Source organism: Hyperoodon ampullatus (genome assembly GCF_949752795.1).
Source record: "Hyperoodon ampullatus genome assembly, chromosome: 11".
Taxonomy (NCBI): domain Eukaryota; kingdom Metazoa; phylum Chordata; class Mammalia; order Artiodactyla; family Ziphiidae; genus Hyperoodon; species Hyperoodon ampullatus.
In genome coordinates, this window is record NC_136924.1 from 50373863 (window position 1) to 50391051 (window position 17189).

The following is a 17189-nucleotide window of genomic DNA, read 5'->3' on the forward strand; positions in this document are numbered from 1 at the left end:
CCAGTCCTCTCCCTGCGCTCCGACTGAAAGCCGATACCCGAGCCTCAGCTCCCAGCCCCGCCCGCCCCGGCGGCCGAGCAGACAAGCCTCTCGGGCTGGTGTGTGCCTGAGGGCACCGATCCTCTGTGCCGGAATCTCTCCGCTTTGCCCTCCGCACCCCTCCTCCGCACAGAGAGTTGCTGTGCTCTCCTCCGCTACTCCGAAGCTTTCCCCCTCCGCCACCTGCAGTCTCCGCCCTCGAAGGGGCTTGTAGTGTGTAGAAACCTTCCCTCCTTCACGGCTCCCTCCCACTGGTGCAGGTCCCGTCCCTATCCTATTGTCTCTGTTTATTCTTTTTTTCTTTTGCCCTACCCAGGTATGTGGGGAGTTTCTTGCCTTTTGGGGGGTCTGAGGTCTTCTGTCAGCGTTCAGTAGGTGTTCTGTAGGAGTTGTTCCACGTGTAGATGAATTTCTGATGTATCTGTGGAGAGGAAGGTGATCTCTGCGTCTTACTCTTCCGCCATCTTCCTCCGGGGTCCCTATCCCTTTCTTAAGAGACCCATCCCTCGACCCCTCCCTCTTCCCTCCCCCTCCCCCAGACCTGGAGGATCCTTCAGAGGGAGGTTCAGACCTCTTTCTCTTCCTTTGCTGGTGTAAGCCATGGTGGGTGCGTGCTTCTATGTGCGAAGTAGGTCTTTGAAGTTCCTGTTCTTTCCGTTCCCAAGTCTCTGGGGCTGAAAAAGAGGAAGAGATATTAGTTATCAGATTTTTTAAATGTAAATAAAAAATACTCCCCCCCACCTCAGAAAAACACCTCTTCCTGTTAAGCATCCGGAGGTTTATAAGGCACTACTGCCTGACTGAATTCTAGCAAATGCAGATGGTGGTGGATCAGCAGTAGCCATTGAGTAGAACTTAGTCTTTGGTCTTTCCAGAACAGTCAGCTGAATGAGGATCCCCACGGGAAGACACTTGCTGCTCAGGAATGAGTCAGTACTGGAGTCTCCTGGGGTAGAAACTATAATCTTCCGAGGGCAAGAAGTTGTGTCAGTGCTAGTGATGTTTGCTCTGCCCAGAAATACAGCAGCGGAGGCCAGAGCCTCTGTGCTGAACCTAGCACTGCTTCAATGTGCTCCCTTCCCCACTGTCCAAGGAAAGGTAAAATCTCATTCTTTTATTTATTCAACAAATAAAATATCCACTATGTCCTAGACACTGTTCCAGGTGCTGAGGATGCATCAGTGAATAAAACCAAGTCTCTTTCCTCCATCAAACTTGTATTTTAGTGGAGGAGACAACCAATATATACATAGATATATAATTCCTAAGTGCTTTGAGGAAAAATAAAGCAGGATTAAGGTGAGAGGACAGGGAGTACAATCAGACTGGGAGGTCAGGGGCCTTTCTGGGGAGATGACACTTGAGCAGAGACCTGCATTAAGTGAGGGAGGAAGACATGTAGATATTGGGATAGAGTAAGCCAGTGTGAGGAACAGCACACTTAGCATTCCTGAGGCAGCAATGTGCCTGGTCCTTCAGAGGTCCAGCCAGCAGCTGAGCTGAAGCAGACTCATCAAGGGAGGTGGAGATACCCATGGGCCAAGTCATGCAGAAGTTAGTGGGCAAGAGTGAGGGCTACATTTTATTCTATATGAGATGTTACCTTTCATCGTAACCACTATAGGCCAATATACAGGAATACTTAGAAAGTTTGTTGACTGAATGGGGGGAAACCCTCACTTTATATCATTTAAGACAAACTGTGCCCAGTCATGGCTACACATGAATCATCTGTGTAACTTATGTGACTCCTGGGCCCACTTACTCATCAAAATCTCTGGAGATGAAGCCCCAGAATCAGTACTTAAAGTAAAACTCCAATCCTCATAACATATGGTTGTATATGCAAAGAAAACGTGTGAAAGGATATATACCAAACTATAATATGGACCTCAGGCACATGATTTTAGTTCTGAGTAGAAATGCCATAAAGAATTTTTTTTAAAATAGTTCTCAAAATCAGCCCTTTTAAGGACAGTTCTGTCTTCGTGAAACTGCTACCAAAGACATCCATCTTGTAATATAGCCCTAATAAAAAGGATCAATTTGATACTGAATTGCAAACTGGAATGCACTCAGTATTTGCTGGGTGAATGTCTTTTAACAGCTTACTGTCAAGTATGTTGGTCACCCTATTGTACTGGGTTGCTGCTATCACAGTAGGAACTAACTCATGACGTTTCCATTATTGCTGCAGTAGTGGAAAAGTTCTAATCTACTAAAGCACTCTATTGACACAACTTGCTTAGGTTTCAAACTATTTAAAATCCTTTTTGATTTAGATAGGTTAATTAACAAATAGATGAATGGGATTTCTAATCTGTCACCAGGTATTGCATTATGCAGACTTATCCAAACAAACAAAAAAAGGTTACACTAGAAAACCAACTTAGTACACAATTTAGAGAAAAAAATTTTATTGCAATATAAAACGCACTTATAAAATGTCCACAGAAGGCATGTAATTCTTCACTGCTATATAAACTCACTGGGAATACTTTATTCACCTTCTATTGTTATGATGACATCACCTAAAACATAAACGATGAGTTATACTCTACAACAAATGCATCATTGATTTTCAACAATCATTGGTTTAATAATAATTAAAGATAATATAATCACATCTATATTCTGGAATGTCCACTTATTTTCATGTAGTGTAATAGAGTTTAAGAGCATAATTGCACATGGATGGTAGAGAAAAACATTCACTACTAAATTATTTTATACCTTCATGACAGGTTAACTTTCTTCCTGACCGAAAATAACAGCTTCAGCAGCTTGGCCTATGGTCGACAACACAGCTCCAGAATTCTCAATGCAGTAGTTTGTGTGTATGTGTGTCTATGTGTGCACCCACGGAAAAACTTAAAGTATATCTTTCATAAACAAGTGCAACATTACTGTCAATTATTTTGCATTATAGTCTGATTATTTGTAAACAAACAAAACCCCACACAAATACTCTTAATTCTAGAAAAAAAAATCTGTCAACTCATAATTATTCTAACATGCTTTTAGTTGAACACACATTGAACTTCTGAAAGGTGCATATATTACCTTAGATAATAAAGTGTAAAAATGAGTGTTTCATATTTTGTACTATGAAATGTACATTTCTGGTATTTGTTTTATGCAGCACAAAGTTTAGATCAAGAAATTCTAAATCCCGGATCCCCACAGTTCGTTTAGAAAAGTCCTCTAAAGTATGGCTCTTGCAGCAGGTTTATCAGATTAAACACGATGAAGTTTTCTAGCTCCCTCTATTTCAAGTATCAAAGAAAACGAGGCTCAAAATCTTTGTAGGTTGTAATTGAAAATGCAAAGCTTTAGAAAACAGTTAACTGTGTTTTGAAATAAGATATAAATTGAAACAAGATTCGTTTATCTGTGTTAGGCTGATGAGTACTAGGACTTTAAAATAATTTTGTTAAATCTGAATATTTGCCTATAAATATATGGCTTTAGAGAGAAATCAATCGATGTTTAAAACTTTTTCAATATTGTTGACTTTAGTTTTGCTTTTGAATGATATTAATTTAATATTCAATTGGACATAAATATTTGGCCTCACACTACATATAATGAAATGACTTACTTTTGAAATGGAAAATTTTTAAAGCACTAGAAAGAGCATTTACTAAAGCAGTTTCAACATGTCTTTCAACATCATCAGAAATCCTGCAGTATATATCTGGTACCCTTAATGTTTCAGAGTGAGTTGATTTTCTGAAATTTTAATGCCATTTAAAAAACGAAAAAGTCAAATAGAAAAGACTGCTGCAATAAAGCACTGTTTCTAAAAGTTGTAGACATGATCTCACAGTCTGAGTGAGCACTGCTCTTCAGAGCACCTCTTCCTAGGCACATGAAGTTTTCAGCTTAGAAAATAATCTAATCTGGTCCTTAACATATTCATTAAGTGGAATGAATATTTTAAGGTCTTTCTCTCTCCCTTAAAGAAAAAAAAGTGATGTATCACCGAAGAGTAATAAGAATTGTATCTTACTTTAGATTTTCTGGAATTGGCCCAACTCTATAAAATTTTAAGAACTATGTGAAAGTGTGGAATCATCACTCTATGAAAACTGTGATGAAATTAAACATTATGTCGAACCCTTTTCTAGCTTTAACTCAAAAATAGAAATCATGAGTCTTCTATGACATTAAGTTTAAAAACACACAGAAGTGAAAAGTGCTGATTTTCAAAAAGTACAATTTTTTCCCCTACTATACATCAATGTGGAATGATTTCAGTTCTCCTGTACTAAAAGCTGGACTTTAAAAAAAACTAGTATTGTAATAATTTTAATCAGTAGTGGCTTCAGTTTCAGCTGGACCCCTAATTAGTCTTCGAATTCCTCTCTTTCCTGAAGGACCTTTTGGTTTTGCAAAACTTTGTTTATGTGCATGCTGCTTGGGGTGTACTTCTTCATAAAGGAAGTCTGCAGTCAACTCATCCCCATCGTCTATCTCGATCTGTAAGAGAATAAAATTAGCAAAGTGTGATGCAATGTGAGAAAACACAACCATGAAAACCTAATACAAGTAATGAGCCAGTTTTCAGGTGTGAACGCTCACCAATAAGTGCATAATACTCATTCCAGCAAGAGAGAACCAAGGACCATATGAAAATTGTCCACCTTCATCTTATTTGGGGGGAGGAGGAGGGAGCTAAATGGGTTGCTTGAATATATAATTAGCTATACTCATTTTCTATTTGGTTCTCTCTTTCTACTCCAATTTAACTAATGTTTAAAAGTAGTATAGTAGGAATCACCACTATATTCTTAAGTTGTTCTGCTTTGGTACACTACATATTTTCAAGAAACATTACTCATGGCCCTTTCATCACTTGGGTCACTTGAAATCACGCTATAACACGGGTTGACGAACTATGGCCTGCAGGCCAAATCTGCTCAAGTTAAGAGCGTGTTTTACATTTTTAAAGGGTTGTAAAAACAAACAAAATAATAAAACGAAGAATATGTGACAAAGACCATATGTGGCCTGGCAAAGCCTAAAATATTTACTATCTGGTCTTCTGGTAGAAAAAGTCAGCCAGCCCCTGCTATAGAAAGTGATTCTTAAGAACTTAAAAAGCTCTTAAAGGGCTCAGTACCTACAACACTGGTAACTTGTAAGGACCTGTGTTTTAAGAGTTGAAGGGCTCAAGAATAAACATATCTTTTCCCATGCCTCACCTGCATTTAAGAAAATAAATTTAAGAAAACTTGTAACTTAGCTCCCGAAATGCATGTTTATGCCCATTCTCTCCTTTCCCAACAACTGGAAAGATTTTCAACCATCCCATGGTTCAGTTATAAATAGAGACTGTAGTTCCTTATTAATAAAGTCTTGAGACAATCACAAGTATGCAGCTTTAGTAGCACCGTCCAGCAAAACTTTCTGCAATATGGAAATGTTCTCTAAATTCTGCACCATCCAATACAGTGCCATTGGCCACATGTGGCTAAAATGAGCACTTGAAATGTGGCTGGTGCTTTTAAGGAACTGAATTTTTAATTTCGTTTAATTTTTATGTATATTTAAATTTAAATAGCCACATGTAGCTTGTGGCTACATATTGGAGAATACAGATCTACAGGGAGACTGGGGTCATGATAGGCCATCCTCAAGCACTTAGAGGAGTTCCTAAGGATTTATGATGAGAATAAGAAAAAAAAAACGTTCATTTATAAACCATAACACATCACGAACTACACAAAAGACAATAAAAATGTGACAAAAACTAAAAAATTTAAAATAAATAGGTATTAAATATATTAATAACATAAATTAGATAAAATAAATTAGATAAATAAATAGATAGGTAATTACCTTTCTAATGACATCCATTTGTAGTTGTCTTTCTACAATCTCTAGCAGAGGGCTCTTGCAGCTAGAATACAGCATCCGTTCTCTTATACTGCATGTGTATCCAGGCATTGAATAAATAAAAACTGTAAATTAAAATAATAATAAATCCAATTAGCAGCATATCAATTAAAGCACATACTAAACCTCATAGAGCTACAACTAAGCCCTCTGGCCAAGAAATAAGAAAGAATACAGTGATGAAATATCAATCAGCAAACTTAAAGTATTATGTTAAAAAAAAAAAGTATCATATACCTATAGACTCCAAATAGTCTCCTTCATGGGAATGTTTATACAGAAAGAAATGATAACGTGCTGAATCTCTGGGAATCCTCTTTGGCAAATCTTTTAGTTCTGTATTTATTGTGTTGGCCAAAATTATAATTTCATTTTTTATATCTATTTCCTGTCAATAAGAAACAAAATACATTTATTAAGACAGATACACAGAAATTTAAAATTTATAAATTAAAAAACAAGGAGACAAGGGGAAACTTACACAATTTCACTTTTTCCACACTGAATATATATTGCTTTTGTAGTTTAAAAAAAAATGAATAAAAAATAAAAAGGAAGCAAATAAAGATTTAAAATCCATTAAAAACAAACGTTATGTAAGCCATAGATACCAAAAAGTGAAGCCATTTCATAATAATCATTATATCTCTTACCAATTGCACATAGTTGAGCTGTCTGTTATTCAATTTTTCCAAAGCCTGAAAAGCTTCTCGAGAGATAGGAAATGCTACTCCTTGTAGTGTTTGATGCTTAGTGTCCACACTCACGTCAGTTTGTACCTAGTATGACAGATTCAATTTACTGATGAAGTTTAGCATTTAGCAGTGTCAGATGGCAAAGTGAAGAAAACCCAACCTCTACAGAGTGAGGGTCATTCTACCCTTGCCCATTTTAATATAATTAAAATTAACACTTAAAACACTATGAACTTAAAAAGCAAATAATTTTCACATTTGTTTCAGGTTCTGCTAGCACTTCGTCAACATGCAGAGTGTATGCCACATTTTGATGAAAATGCCGGAAGTGAACATCTGAGTTGAGTGTGCAATGTTAGTGGGGCTTTGCTTATATGTTTGGTTTGGCACAATTGCCACGAGCTACGTAAGCTCTCTGAAGTGTCTTCAGATTACACTTTTAATTACAAAATTTTACTTGATAAAATTTATGAGCAGTGTGATATAAATACAATATGCATAGAACTTTACTTTGTTCTGCTAGATATAAAATGCAACACAAACACCATGCACTGAGTTGAAAGGAATACAAACAATATACAAAGACACAACACAGCTCAACAAATTATACTACTGCAGAAGTTCCAGACTTAGAGCTTTCATTACTAAGAACATGGGTGTGCATGTATCAGAAGAAGAGAAGAGTACGTCAAGAAAGCTTTCAATGCACATATTTAAGACTTTTATACTCAGTAAATGACAGCATAGTATAGGGTCTCATTTGCAGTGTTGCAACAAAGTCAAATAGAAATTTTAGTTAAAAAAAAAAATGAATGGAGATTCTACAGCATAAATGGTACTGGATAATGAAAACATCATAGAACATATGCAAATGCATACCCCAATAAGATCCTCTGGGTTCTGATTGCAAGGAATAAAACAAACTATCAAACTTGTAAAAAAAAAAAAAAAAAACCATGTAAAAATCCATACTCAAATAACTTGAGTTAAAATAATATAAAGATAGATCCTTGCTATCAGGTCAATATTAAATAATATTCAATCACTTTTCAGACTGATTCTTATTAGTCTGTTACTCAGACAAGTGAATAGTAGTTTCTGCTACTTGTTCTTTTCTATAAAATTCCGGTAGAAATACAGTAGCTATTCTAACTTAGAATTGCTGCAGTAAACACATTAGAAATATGATAAACTATAATATGGATGAAATTTATTGACTCTAATATGCTAAACAAGTACTCAAATAACCATCTCCCATATATATATATATATATGCACACATCCATCCAAGTAATGTCCATAGAAGTTAATTTATAGAGCCTCTAGAAATCCTAAACACACTACAGCATTTACGTTTTACTCTCTTTAGTCGTCAGTACTCTCTGAAATAACAAAACAAACCTTCTTCAGGCAACCTCATTAGATATAATATCCCTCACACTAAATGGGTAACATACTTTTCCCATTTATCAATATTTAGTATTCAAAGTACAAAGTTAAAAACAGTTGTACTTATCACAGGAAGATTACTAATCTATAACCTACATTATAGACAGGAGAAAGCTATTTATGAAACTGACATGAAGTTTAATATTCACTTTTAACTTTTTCCTGAAGACACATTGAGCACAGTCTTGTCTCTAAACTGAACAGAATGTAAGCTATCTAACTTATTTATTCTCTAGTTACCTCTCATCAATTAATTAAAAATGCAATATTTTTAAGCACTTAGAGTCTTGCAAGGTTTCAAAATGGTAATAATACCTCATTAATTTTAATCTGTCGTAATTCTTCTTCAGCTGCAGTCAGTGGGGCAGGAGAAGACTGTGACAGCAAATATTTCTTATATCCATGTAATGACACATCTTCCTGTGAGCACAGAAACTGACTGTTACTAGTTGTGAGGCTACTTTAGGAAAACAAAGTCATTAATTTAACAGAAAATATTTTAACTAAAAATAAATAGTAACAATAATTTTATTACTTCTTTTTTTTTTTAATATTCTATTCTACAGGTTTCAAAGTGTTTTAAGGGGATTAGCTACACTTCATTTCCTAAAGCTTTATAATTACTAGATCTTTTGTGTGAGTGTGATGGTGGTAACGCCAGCCACATGACGAACCTGATCATGCTTCAAGTCTATAGGACAATTATAATTAACCTGTGGAAGCCTGCCCCATAGTTATTCAATAATCAACATATTCAGATTCTGAATTCTGTACTGTAATGAATTATATATTTTCTCTATAATTATTCATAGAAAATAATTACAGTTCTTATTTAAAATAAAAAGTATTCCAAAGAAGTTTACTTCTCATCAAAATTTTGTGGTTTGGAAGACTGAGAATAGAATTAAGAAACCAGGCCACTTCACAACTGATGTGAATAAGCAAAGGATACCCATCTAGTCTCGTGCTCTATCCACCAGAATATATTACTCCCTGAATCACAATAAAAGCTCTAAAAAACAAAAAACGGGTTGAAAAAATATACTGTAATTTTCTTAATTTTGGGGTATATCTACATACATGTATTTACCTATAAATTTTATAATAAATTCTTAATCATAACTTAACTAAATTTATTAATTAATCAACAATTACCCCAATTAATTATGAATCAATTTACCTGCCTCAATGTCCTAGTTCAATTAATACAGCTATTGCTTCCACAGCATAAGTGTAAACGTCCAAAATATCTAAAACCTACTATCTCTTTTAAGTAGTCTCTCATTTTTCTGAGCCTATCTCCCCATCCTTAAAATGAAAAGGTTGAACTAAATGAGGGGTTGAACTAAATGATCTCCAAGGGATATTCTAGTGTTTGAAGACTAACAGACGAGATTCCAACGTATTTTTAAAAGTGTAAGTATGAGGTCTCAGTTAACTTGCATATCATCTGAAACATAATATTTTCTCTTATTCTTTATGTTTACCGATTCACCAGTCATAATTCACATTAACTATCCCACTACCTCGGTGCGACATGCAGAATCTACATAAAAGTATAAGTTTTGTACCTTTACTGTTCCAAACACTTCATCTTTAATGTGGCCACCTCCAAACTCCTTTTTCAGAGTTGCTCTTGTTGCTGCATACAACATTTTTTGACGAACCTAGTAATTGTGAAAGTTTACTTATAAGTTTATAGGTGAAAACTATCATTACAAAAGAAAGCACTTTATAAATGTATGAAAATCTTCAAGCACATTAAAAAGAAAATAAACTGTGACAAAGCTGAAGTCCGTTGACTGTAACATGCTAAAATATGTGTATACAAATAACCATCATAACATCAGCATCTAAAATATCAACAGCTACTTAGGAGGACTTCAATTTATAAGTCATATTTTTTGAAAAGTAGAAAAAAACTAAATTTTAGAAAATCATTCATTTTTTTCAAAGTATAAAATGAATTCAGGATTTAAAAAAACTACTTAAAACACTATTTTAAAATCACTGAAATGAAGTAAACTTGATAATGACATTTTACTCAAAGCAAGTCTAGGTCAGACACTACTTATTAAGTTGTTTAAGAATCAAATATTCATGGCATAACTATGGCATAAACCATTCTGTGAGGGACAAAGTAGAAAAGAACTACAATATATACTATTATTAAAGAGTCTGATAGCATCTATGGAAAACTACTAAAGATAACTGCCAACCAATAGAAATCATTTCATAATTTTGCAGTCAAATCCAGTATTTCTTTCAGACAGCATATACAGAATTAAATAGGAAGTGATGACTTTTGAGAACGATATCTACATAACTTTTAAAATTATTATTTTTCTACAATAAACAAGAGAATTAATTTTTAAAATATTGGGCAGTATCCATATACTAGTTTTTTATTTTATTCTATTAATCAGTGTACTAACTCTCCTAAGAGAAATACGTGTTTGTGTGTATGCCCATCACTTGAATGGTAGCTATTGAGAATATTTAATAAAATGTTCAGTTAGTTCTATAAAAATTATTTCAATTATTACTCTCAAAGTAGTAACCTTCATTCTTCAGAGGTCCACAGAGTCATTTATAATTGCCACAAATTTTTACATTTAAAATCAATAATAATTCTACTGATTTCAATCAAGGTCAAGATTTCTGAATCTAAGTACATTACCCCTGATTCTACATTACCAATCACAAGGATTTTTTCCATGATCATTCCCATCTATGAGATATGACTGTTGCTTCTTAACTTTCTCTTGGCCTAGGAATATTTCAGAAAAAATTTTTCTAGCTTTTAATGTTAAATAAGTAACCAAAAAATTACTTACATGAGAATGGTCTGGAGACCACGCAATGAATATCCATTCATATCCCTGGGCATTCTGAGAATCTAACCTGAATAATACGTAGCACGGTTGTTTGTCCTCCAACAGGGGTAAAACAAAGGAATCATAATCCTTATCCCAGGAATCTAAAGGCTGCCTACACGCTCCAACCACAAGTTTCTCTATGAAGAACAATTTTTAAAAGATATATAAATGGTTTAAAATGCCAAATGGTAGAATAATGAAGAATAGAAGAATAAATTAATAGTTAGTTCTTACTTGCTATTATTCACATCAAAATATAGAAAGGGCAAAGGTTGTAACACAGAAAATAAATATAATATAAAGCAATATTAAAAACAGATATAAAAATTATAACCAGCATAGTTAAAATAATGTTATAAACACAAGAAAGGAACATACAAAAATGATTATAAATAGTTGAGTTGCATGGTTGAAGAGAGGGTGATTATATTCTATTGTCCAAATATTTATGCTATAAATTATCAACAAAATATATTTAACTAAGTGTCCTACCGCTCAAAGGTATAATTTCTGAAATTAAACACTGAATTGTACAGTTAAGAAATACTAAATAAAGACAGGTTTAGCTCCTATTTGGCCATAATGCTACAAATTTTAATATTTGTCCAGAAACATAAATTGGTACAGCCACTTTGAGGCATCATTGGGCGAATCAAGTGAAACTGCTAATGTACTCTGCATAGAGAATCTCTTGCACATATATACCAAGGTGTTCAATGCAGCACTATAAAATAACAGTGGAAACTGAAAATAGCCTAAATATTCATCAATAAGAGAATGGACATATAATATGTGGCATGGTCATATTTATACAATTCTATTCATATTTTAAAAGAATTAGTGAGCCTCTATCAAAACTAATTATAAAAGCAATGTTTACAGGAAAAGGAATGATGCAGAAAAAGATGTCAGTTTATGTGAACTTAAAAACTCAAAACAGCACTATATATTATTTAGGGATACATATAAAAAACAGATTGAATAAAAATAAGGTTCCTAATATAGTTGCCTCAGGAGAAGGTCAGGAAGTAAAACTGTTTAAAGCGAATGTTCTTATATCACAACAACATTAAATTACAAAAGGCTTGAAGCAAATATGATAAAAATGTTAGCAGTTATTAATTTAAGAAGAGATGGAAGTATTTGTTATATTATTTATTATTCATAATTTCCTTATTTAAAAAATTTTCTCAAAACAAAAATAAAACCAGAAAATAGTGATAGAGGAAATATTGTCATTTTCCTGCTGTAGAGATGTTATATAAACTTTTCCATTTTACTTACTTAACTAGTCAGTTAGGAAGTGATGACATTTAAAATTTTAGTTCAATAGTTCTAAAATATGCTGCTTTCCAGTATATGTTTATTCTTGTTGAGTGTGTTAATATATGTAGAACTGCCTATTTTTCAAACTATTTTGGTATTTTTAATATATAAGAGAAAATGGAAAGCAAATTAGATTTACTTCCAGTTTATAAAAGAACAAGATATTTTCCCAAAGCAAAATATTTAAGTTATTTAAGAAATTAGGCCAATGGACTATTTTAACATATTCATTTGAAATTAAGTAGTTACAATATTAATTATTCACACTCAAACCAGCTGAATTAAAAGACTCTCCCACCCAGTGAATTTCCTTACGTACAGCTTTATTTTGAAAGGATCAATTTATAGTTTGTTACACTCAGAACTTTTTCCCATAACAAGAAAGGGGAATCATTTCTGCAGCACACACTGCAATCAAGTTGAGAAAATGGGAGAGTTTAAAATCCTTCCTTTCTACCTCAAAACTAACTTTACTGAATAACAATTCACAAGTAACTTTTCTTTTGTGTGGGATAATCACCTGTTACTGATTTTCATTCCAGAGATGCAAGCACTGATATTAGATACAAATTGTGGTACAGAAACTGAGACACAAAAAGTGTAAGAGGAAGATGTCACACCAAAAACAACATCTTTTTGTTTCCGTGAGAGTCAACTACAGAATGCACAAAGTAAGGTAAGCAGGGGCCCGTAGGACATGTCCAAAATGTAGAGGAGCCAAGTTAACTAAAGGCGAGCTCTGAACCTGCTTCACATTTATTAATAGTCCAAATCACTGACAATGATTTAGAAGTTTAAAAATACAACAGCCAATAATCCAAGGACAAACAACATTTTAAAATGCTTAACTAACCATTTTCAATCGATATCTTCAGAAGTCTATATTTTCCATTTCTTGCTCTGGCAAAAATATCTTTAACATCCTCACTTGCTGTGGAAAAAGATACAGAAAAGTAAACCTATTTTTAATACTTATGTATTAATACTTTCTGATGCTACTTGAATACGGAAAAAATGAAATGTAATACAAAGAAAACATCTTGAAGATGCAGTATTCTCTTATCAGTAATTTAAATTACAAAAATTAAAAGGTGTAACAGTAGACATTGTATACAGCTAAGAAACATAAATATTAACATATTTTAAAAGTATATTAATTCTAACCTGTTTTACCTAGATAATTCCATAGCAGAAATTTACACTTGGAATGAATATATTAAAGTTTCTCAAACTCAATAATCACAAATCACAATTTTGAAAAACACCTTTATTGCTTGTTTGAAAAATGCTGAAAACCTGCTTTCACTCTCTTCTGGCCCAATTTCAAGCTTATAATAAACAAACACACCTCCTTCATCAATTCATTTTTTACATTTTCACCTTTAAAAACAATTAATGTCAAATACCCTATCCTGATTAAAGAAAAAGACAACACAATTCATTCAAGCTCGTACTTCTGGTCATACTTCTCTAATTCATATTTCTTAAAAACCTGGAGTAATCTCACTGAGCAAATATATATTTAATAACCTAGCCCTTGGGCTCCTATTAAAGCTTCAATTTCGTTCTAATTTTATTCTTGAGTTGTATATTGAGAGCAAGAACCACTGTTTAGTAGTGCTTGCTATAACGCTCAAGCATGAAAGTCAATAATTATATATATCAAAACTAACGCAGACAAAACAATGCTTTTAGATTTGCGACTGTTTTGCTTGTGTTTGTGCGTGCAGGAGGAGGTGTGGGGTGGTGTCAAAGACCCTTAAGAACAAAACACAATTAGACGTTCATCTGGGGGAAAGATTCGTTGCCCATTAACAGGAGCTTGTGTTTACATTACATTTCGTTAAGTGATCGCGAGTAACCCGGGACGTATTATTTGATTCTGATGAGGTGAGCGCTTTCAGACCGCCCATTTTCAAACCAGGAAACAACACAGGTCAATTATAATTGCACATTCAACTGTCTGCCCGGGACGATTAAACGCAACCACACAGATCAAACTTTTCAGTTCCCTGGGTAGTATCTAAGAACAACCAAGACGCCTCATACTCAGGATACAGACAACGGTGTTGATGTTCCAATTTTGGAAGAAAATGCGGAAGAGTTTGGGAAGCACCCTTACTGGAAATGAAAAAGATTCCCGCATCTTTCTTTTGATAATCCAAATCTTGTAACAACTCTAAAGTTGGACCGTGAAAAAGAAAATTCGCCCGTCTCGCGACAGCAAAAGAGCCCCATTCGCCTCCACGGTTCCAGGTCTTCCCAGTCCGATAAAAAAGGGGAAAGTTGGGCTAACGGCGGCGGCGGCAGGCACGCCCCCTTCACCCCGGCCGCCGCGGAAAGCCATTTCCTTCGCTCCGGCGAATTTTGGGTCCATCGGCAACGTGGCGGCGGCCGGCCCGGGCTGGGAGGGTGGCAGGCCGGGAGCGCCCGAGACACGAGAGCGCGGAGAGGCGCAGAGGCCCGGTTCGTCCCCGAGACCGACTCCCTGTGTTCCGGGACCGACTCCGGCCCTGCCCATCCCACCGCCCGCCCGCCTCGCCGGGGGCCTCCCAGGAGTCCCTTCCCCGCAGGCAGCACCAGCGCCGTTACCTTGGATGCCGGTCTGATGGGACATGGCGGCGGCCGCGGGCTCCCGGCTCCGGCGCTGAGTGCAGCGAGCGGCCCCGGCCGGCGGCTCCAGGAAGTGGCGGCTACTCCACCAGCCCTGTCGCGTCATCAGCCTGCGACCCGCCCCGCCCCCGCCCCCGCCCCGCGAAGCCCGCTGCGTCCTCGCGCGCCCCCGTCGCTCTCGCCACCTGCCTTCTGACACCCGCGCAGTCTCCGCGCAGCCGGACTGCTGGTCCAGGCCCCCGGCCCTCAACTTCAGCTCACTGAGGGGGGTCACAGTCCACGGTATTTGCCGCCGTTTCTCCCCCTCCACCCCGGTGAAACACTGCTGGCCCAGCAGGATGAGTTTGCCCTCTGGGGTCTGCCCTCCAGTGACCCTGCCGACACCGCCTTTCACTGGTTCAGCAAAAACGTTGCTCAAAAGCAGAAATGAACGTTTTACTGAACACACGTTTTCAGCTTTAAAAAGATGTGCATGATATCCTTCTTGGTTTACTCTTCCTGCAGTCTATACAATTTGATGTAAGTGGTCACTCCCCGCCCCTTTTTTATAGAAAGAATTAATAGATAGGCAGTCTCCCATGAAAATCCCCCACGCTTTTAAATTAAGTTAATCTCAGACTGTTAACTATCCTTTCTTTAGTTGGGCACATTTAGACACCAGGTTTTCCTTTCTCTTCATTCCAAAAAGAGACAGCCACTGAGAGTGAGATTAGCTGACTTGAGTACTCCTCTGTGGTCAGTTCTATCCTTGCAAACTATAGTACTGCTCTGCTTCAGGTTGGCGGTTTATTCTTTAATCAGGTAATTACTCAAGTTTCATTCGTAAGGATGAATTTGTAAGGTAACAGCAGATATTATTAAAAATTATTTTTAATTTTCTGCTTTTATGAGCATGTATTTCCCTTTCTAAGGATAATTTTAGTAGTTATTTTTGTTCTACTTTTCTAGGACTCCTAGATTATAGTTTCCTAGGTAGCAAGCTGGGTCTTTTGTTTTTAGGGCCTTGAACTGACAAGTATACAAAAGTACAATCTGATTATCAACAAATGCTCTGAACAGGCCAATAATATAAATGCATGTTAACAAAATCACTCTTCAAATGCAATGTATTTTTAATTAGTTAACTAGCCGCTGGGTAATTGATTTCTTTACGAGGGTCACAGCAAACAACGTTGCTATGCCCTGTTTCTTGTTACTTAAGCCTTATTTCTCAAACACTTCCTCATATTCTGGAATAAGCAAAATGTAATCTGAGTTTTATAACTTGTTTGAATTTAAGAAATGTAGGGAGGTGTTTCATGCTAACCAAATTCTTCCTGACACAACAGTTCACCCTGATTTACCAGTTTTGATAGCATTGTTGAGCACAGAGGGTTCATCTACAATTTTTTGACTGATTGATGTTATGGTGACTACGGAAAATTGCTTAAGGAGGTTGGCACTACTCAAAAGTACTGATGAGAAAAAAATAATTCTCCCATATTTATGCTTAGAAAAGACCCCGGTATGTTCATCCCTGGAGACGAGGAAAGTCCAGGTGGGTTGGATAAGACCACCTCGGCATCCACCAGAAAATGCTTATTTTCTGCCACTACAGTAGTTTGACTTAAAACTGCAAGGGGCTTGGGTGCATTGTTTATGCAGCAGCAAAGTTCCTCTAGCAAAACAGGAAATCTGAGAAGGGAAAATGTTTGCTAAGAGGTGAACAGCATGGCCAAAATGATCTTTTTTACTGTCCGTCAACATTTCTACATATAGTTAGATAATTTCCTCTATTTTACTGTATTTTCGTATGTGCAACAAATGGGTTCTTGATGCTTTCATAGGATATCGTTTTATGAAATGTTTCTGGTTGATATTGACCATACACTTAAATCTCACTAATTTATTATGCCTGATGTTCATTTCAGATTAGATCATTGTACTAACTTTAGAGAAATGGTTTATTGAGTATAAATAGTGCTAGTGGTGCATATATTTTACCTATCTAAGAGAACAGATTGTGATAGAAATCCTGTTTATTTGGTTAATCTCTTATGCTTACATCTTTAATTTGATCCCAGTCATATGACTGCTCACCTTATCTTTTTAAAACATTGTGTTAAAATACACATAACAAAAAATTTACCATCTTAACCATTTTTAAGTGTTCAATTCAGTAGCGTTAAATACATTCACCTGTTGTGAAACCACTCTCCAAAACTCTTTGCCTCTTGCAAAATTAAAACTTTATATTAACATTAAATAACTTTCCATTCCAACCCAACCTCCAGGTCCTGGCAAACAA

The 17189-nt window shown here is 35.8% G+C and overlaps 1 protein-coding gene and 1 long non-coding RNA gene across 4 annotated transcripts; both read right to left on the bottom strand.

Moving 5' to 3' along the window:
* Positions 1-236: 236 nt before the first annotated feature.
* On the bottom strand, positions 237-3209 carry LOC307060901. The gene is made up of 3 exons (XR_013811164.1): positions 2477-3209; positions 611-713; positions 237-460 (listed from the first exon to the last, which is right to left on the bottom strand). It is a non-coding gene; the product is annotated as an uncharacterized lncRNA (long non-coding RNA).
* Positions 3210-4350: 1141 nt separating this feature from the next.
* On the bottom strand, positions 4351-15008 carry TWF1 (twinfilin actin binding protein 1; the record flags this gene model as incomplete). 3 transcript variants are annotated; one of them, XM_079715173.1, is made up of 10 exons in its annotated part: positions 4351-4521; positions 5884-6005; positions 6178-6328; positions 6594-6719; positions 7515-7535; positions 8400-8504; positions 9656-9751; positions 10922-11100; positions 13143-13220; positions 14882-15008. In XM_079715173.1, the coding sequence occupies 10 exons, from the start codon at positions 15006-15008 to the stop codon at positions 4351-4353; spliced, it is 1176 nt and encodes a 391-aa protein (XP_079571299.1). The 3 variants fall into 3 exon arrangements, with proteins under 3 accessions (XP_079571299.1, XP_079571300.1, XP_079571301.1); XM_079715174.1 differs by lacking the exon at positions 7515-7535; XM_079715175.1 differs by lacking the exons at positions 7515-7535; positions 13143-13220 and having other exon boundaries at positions 14882-14906.
* Positions 15009-17189: the final 2181 nt, after the last annotated feature.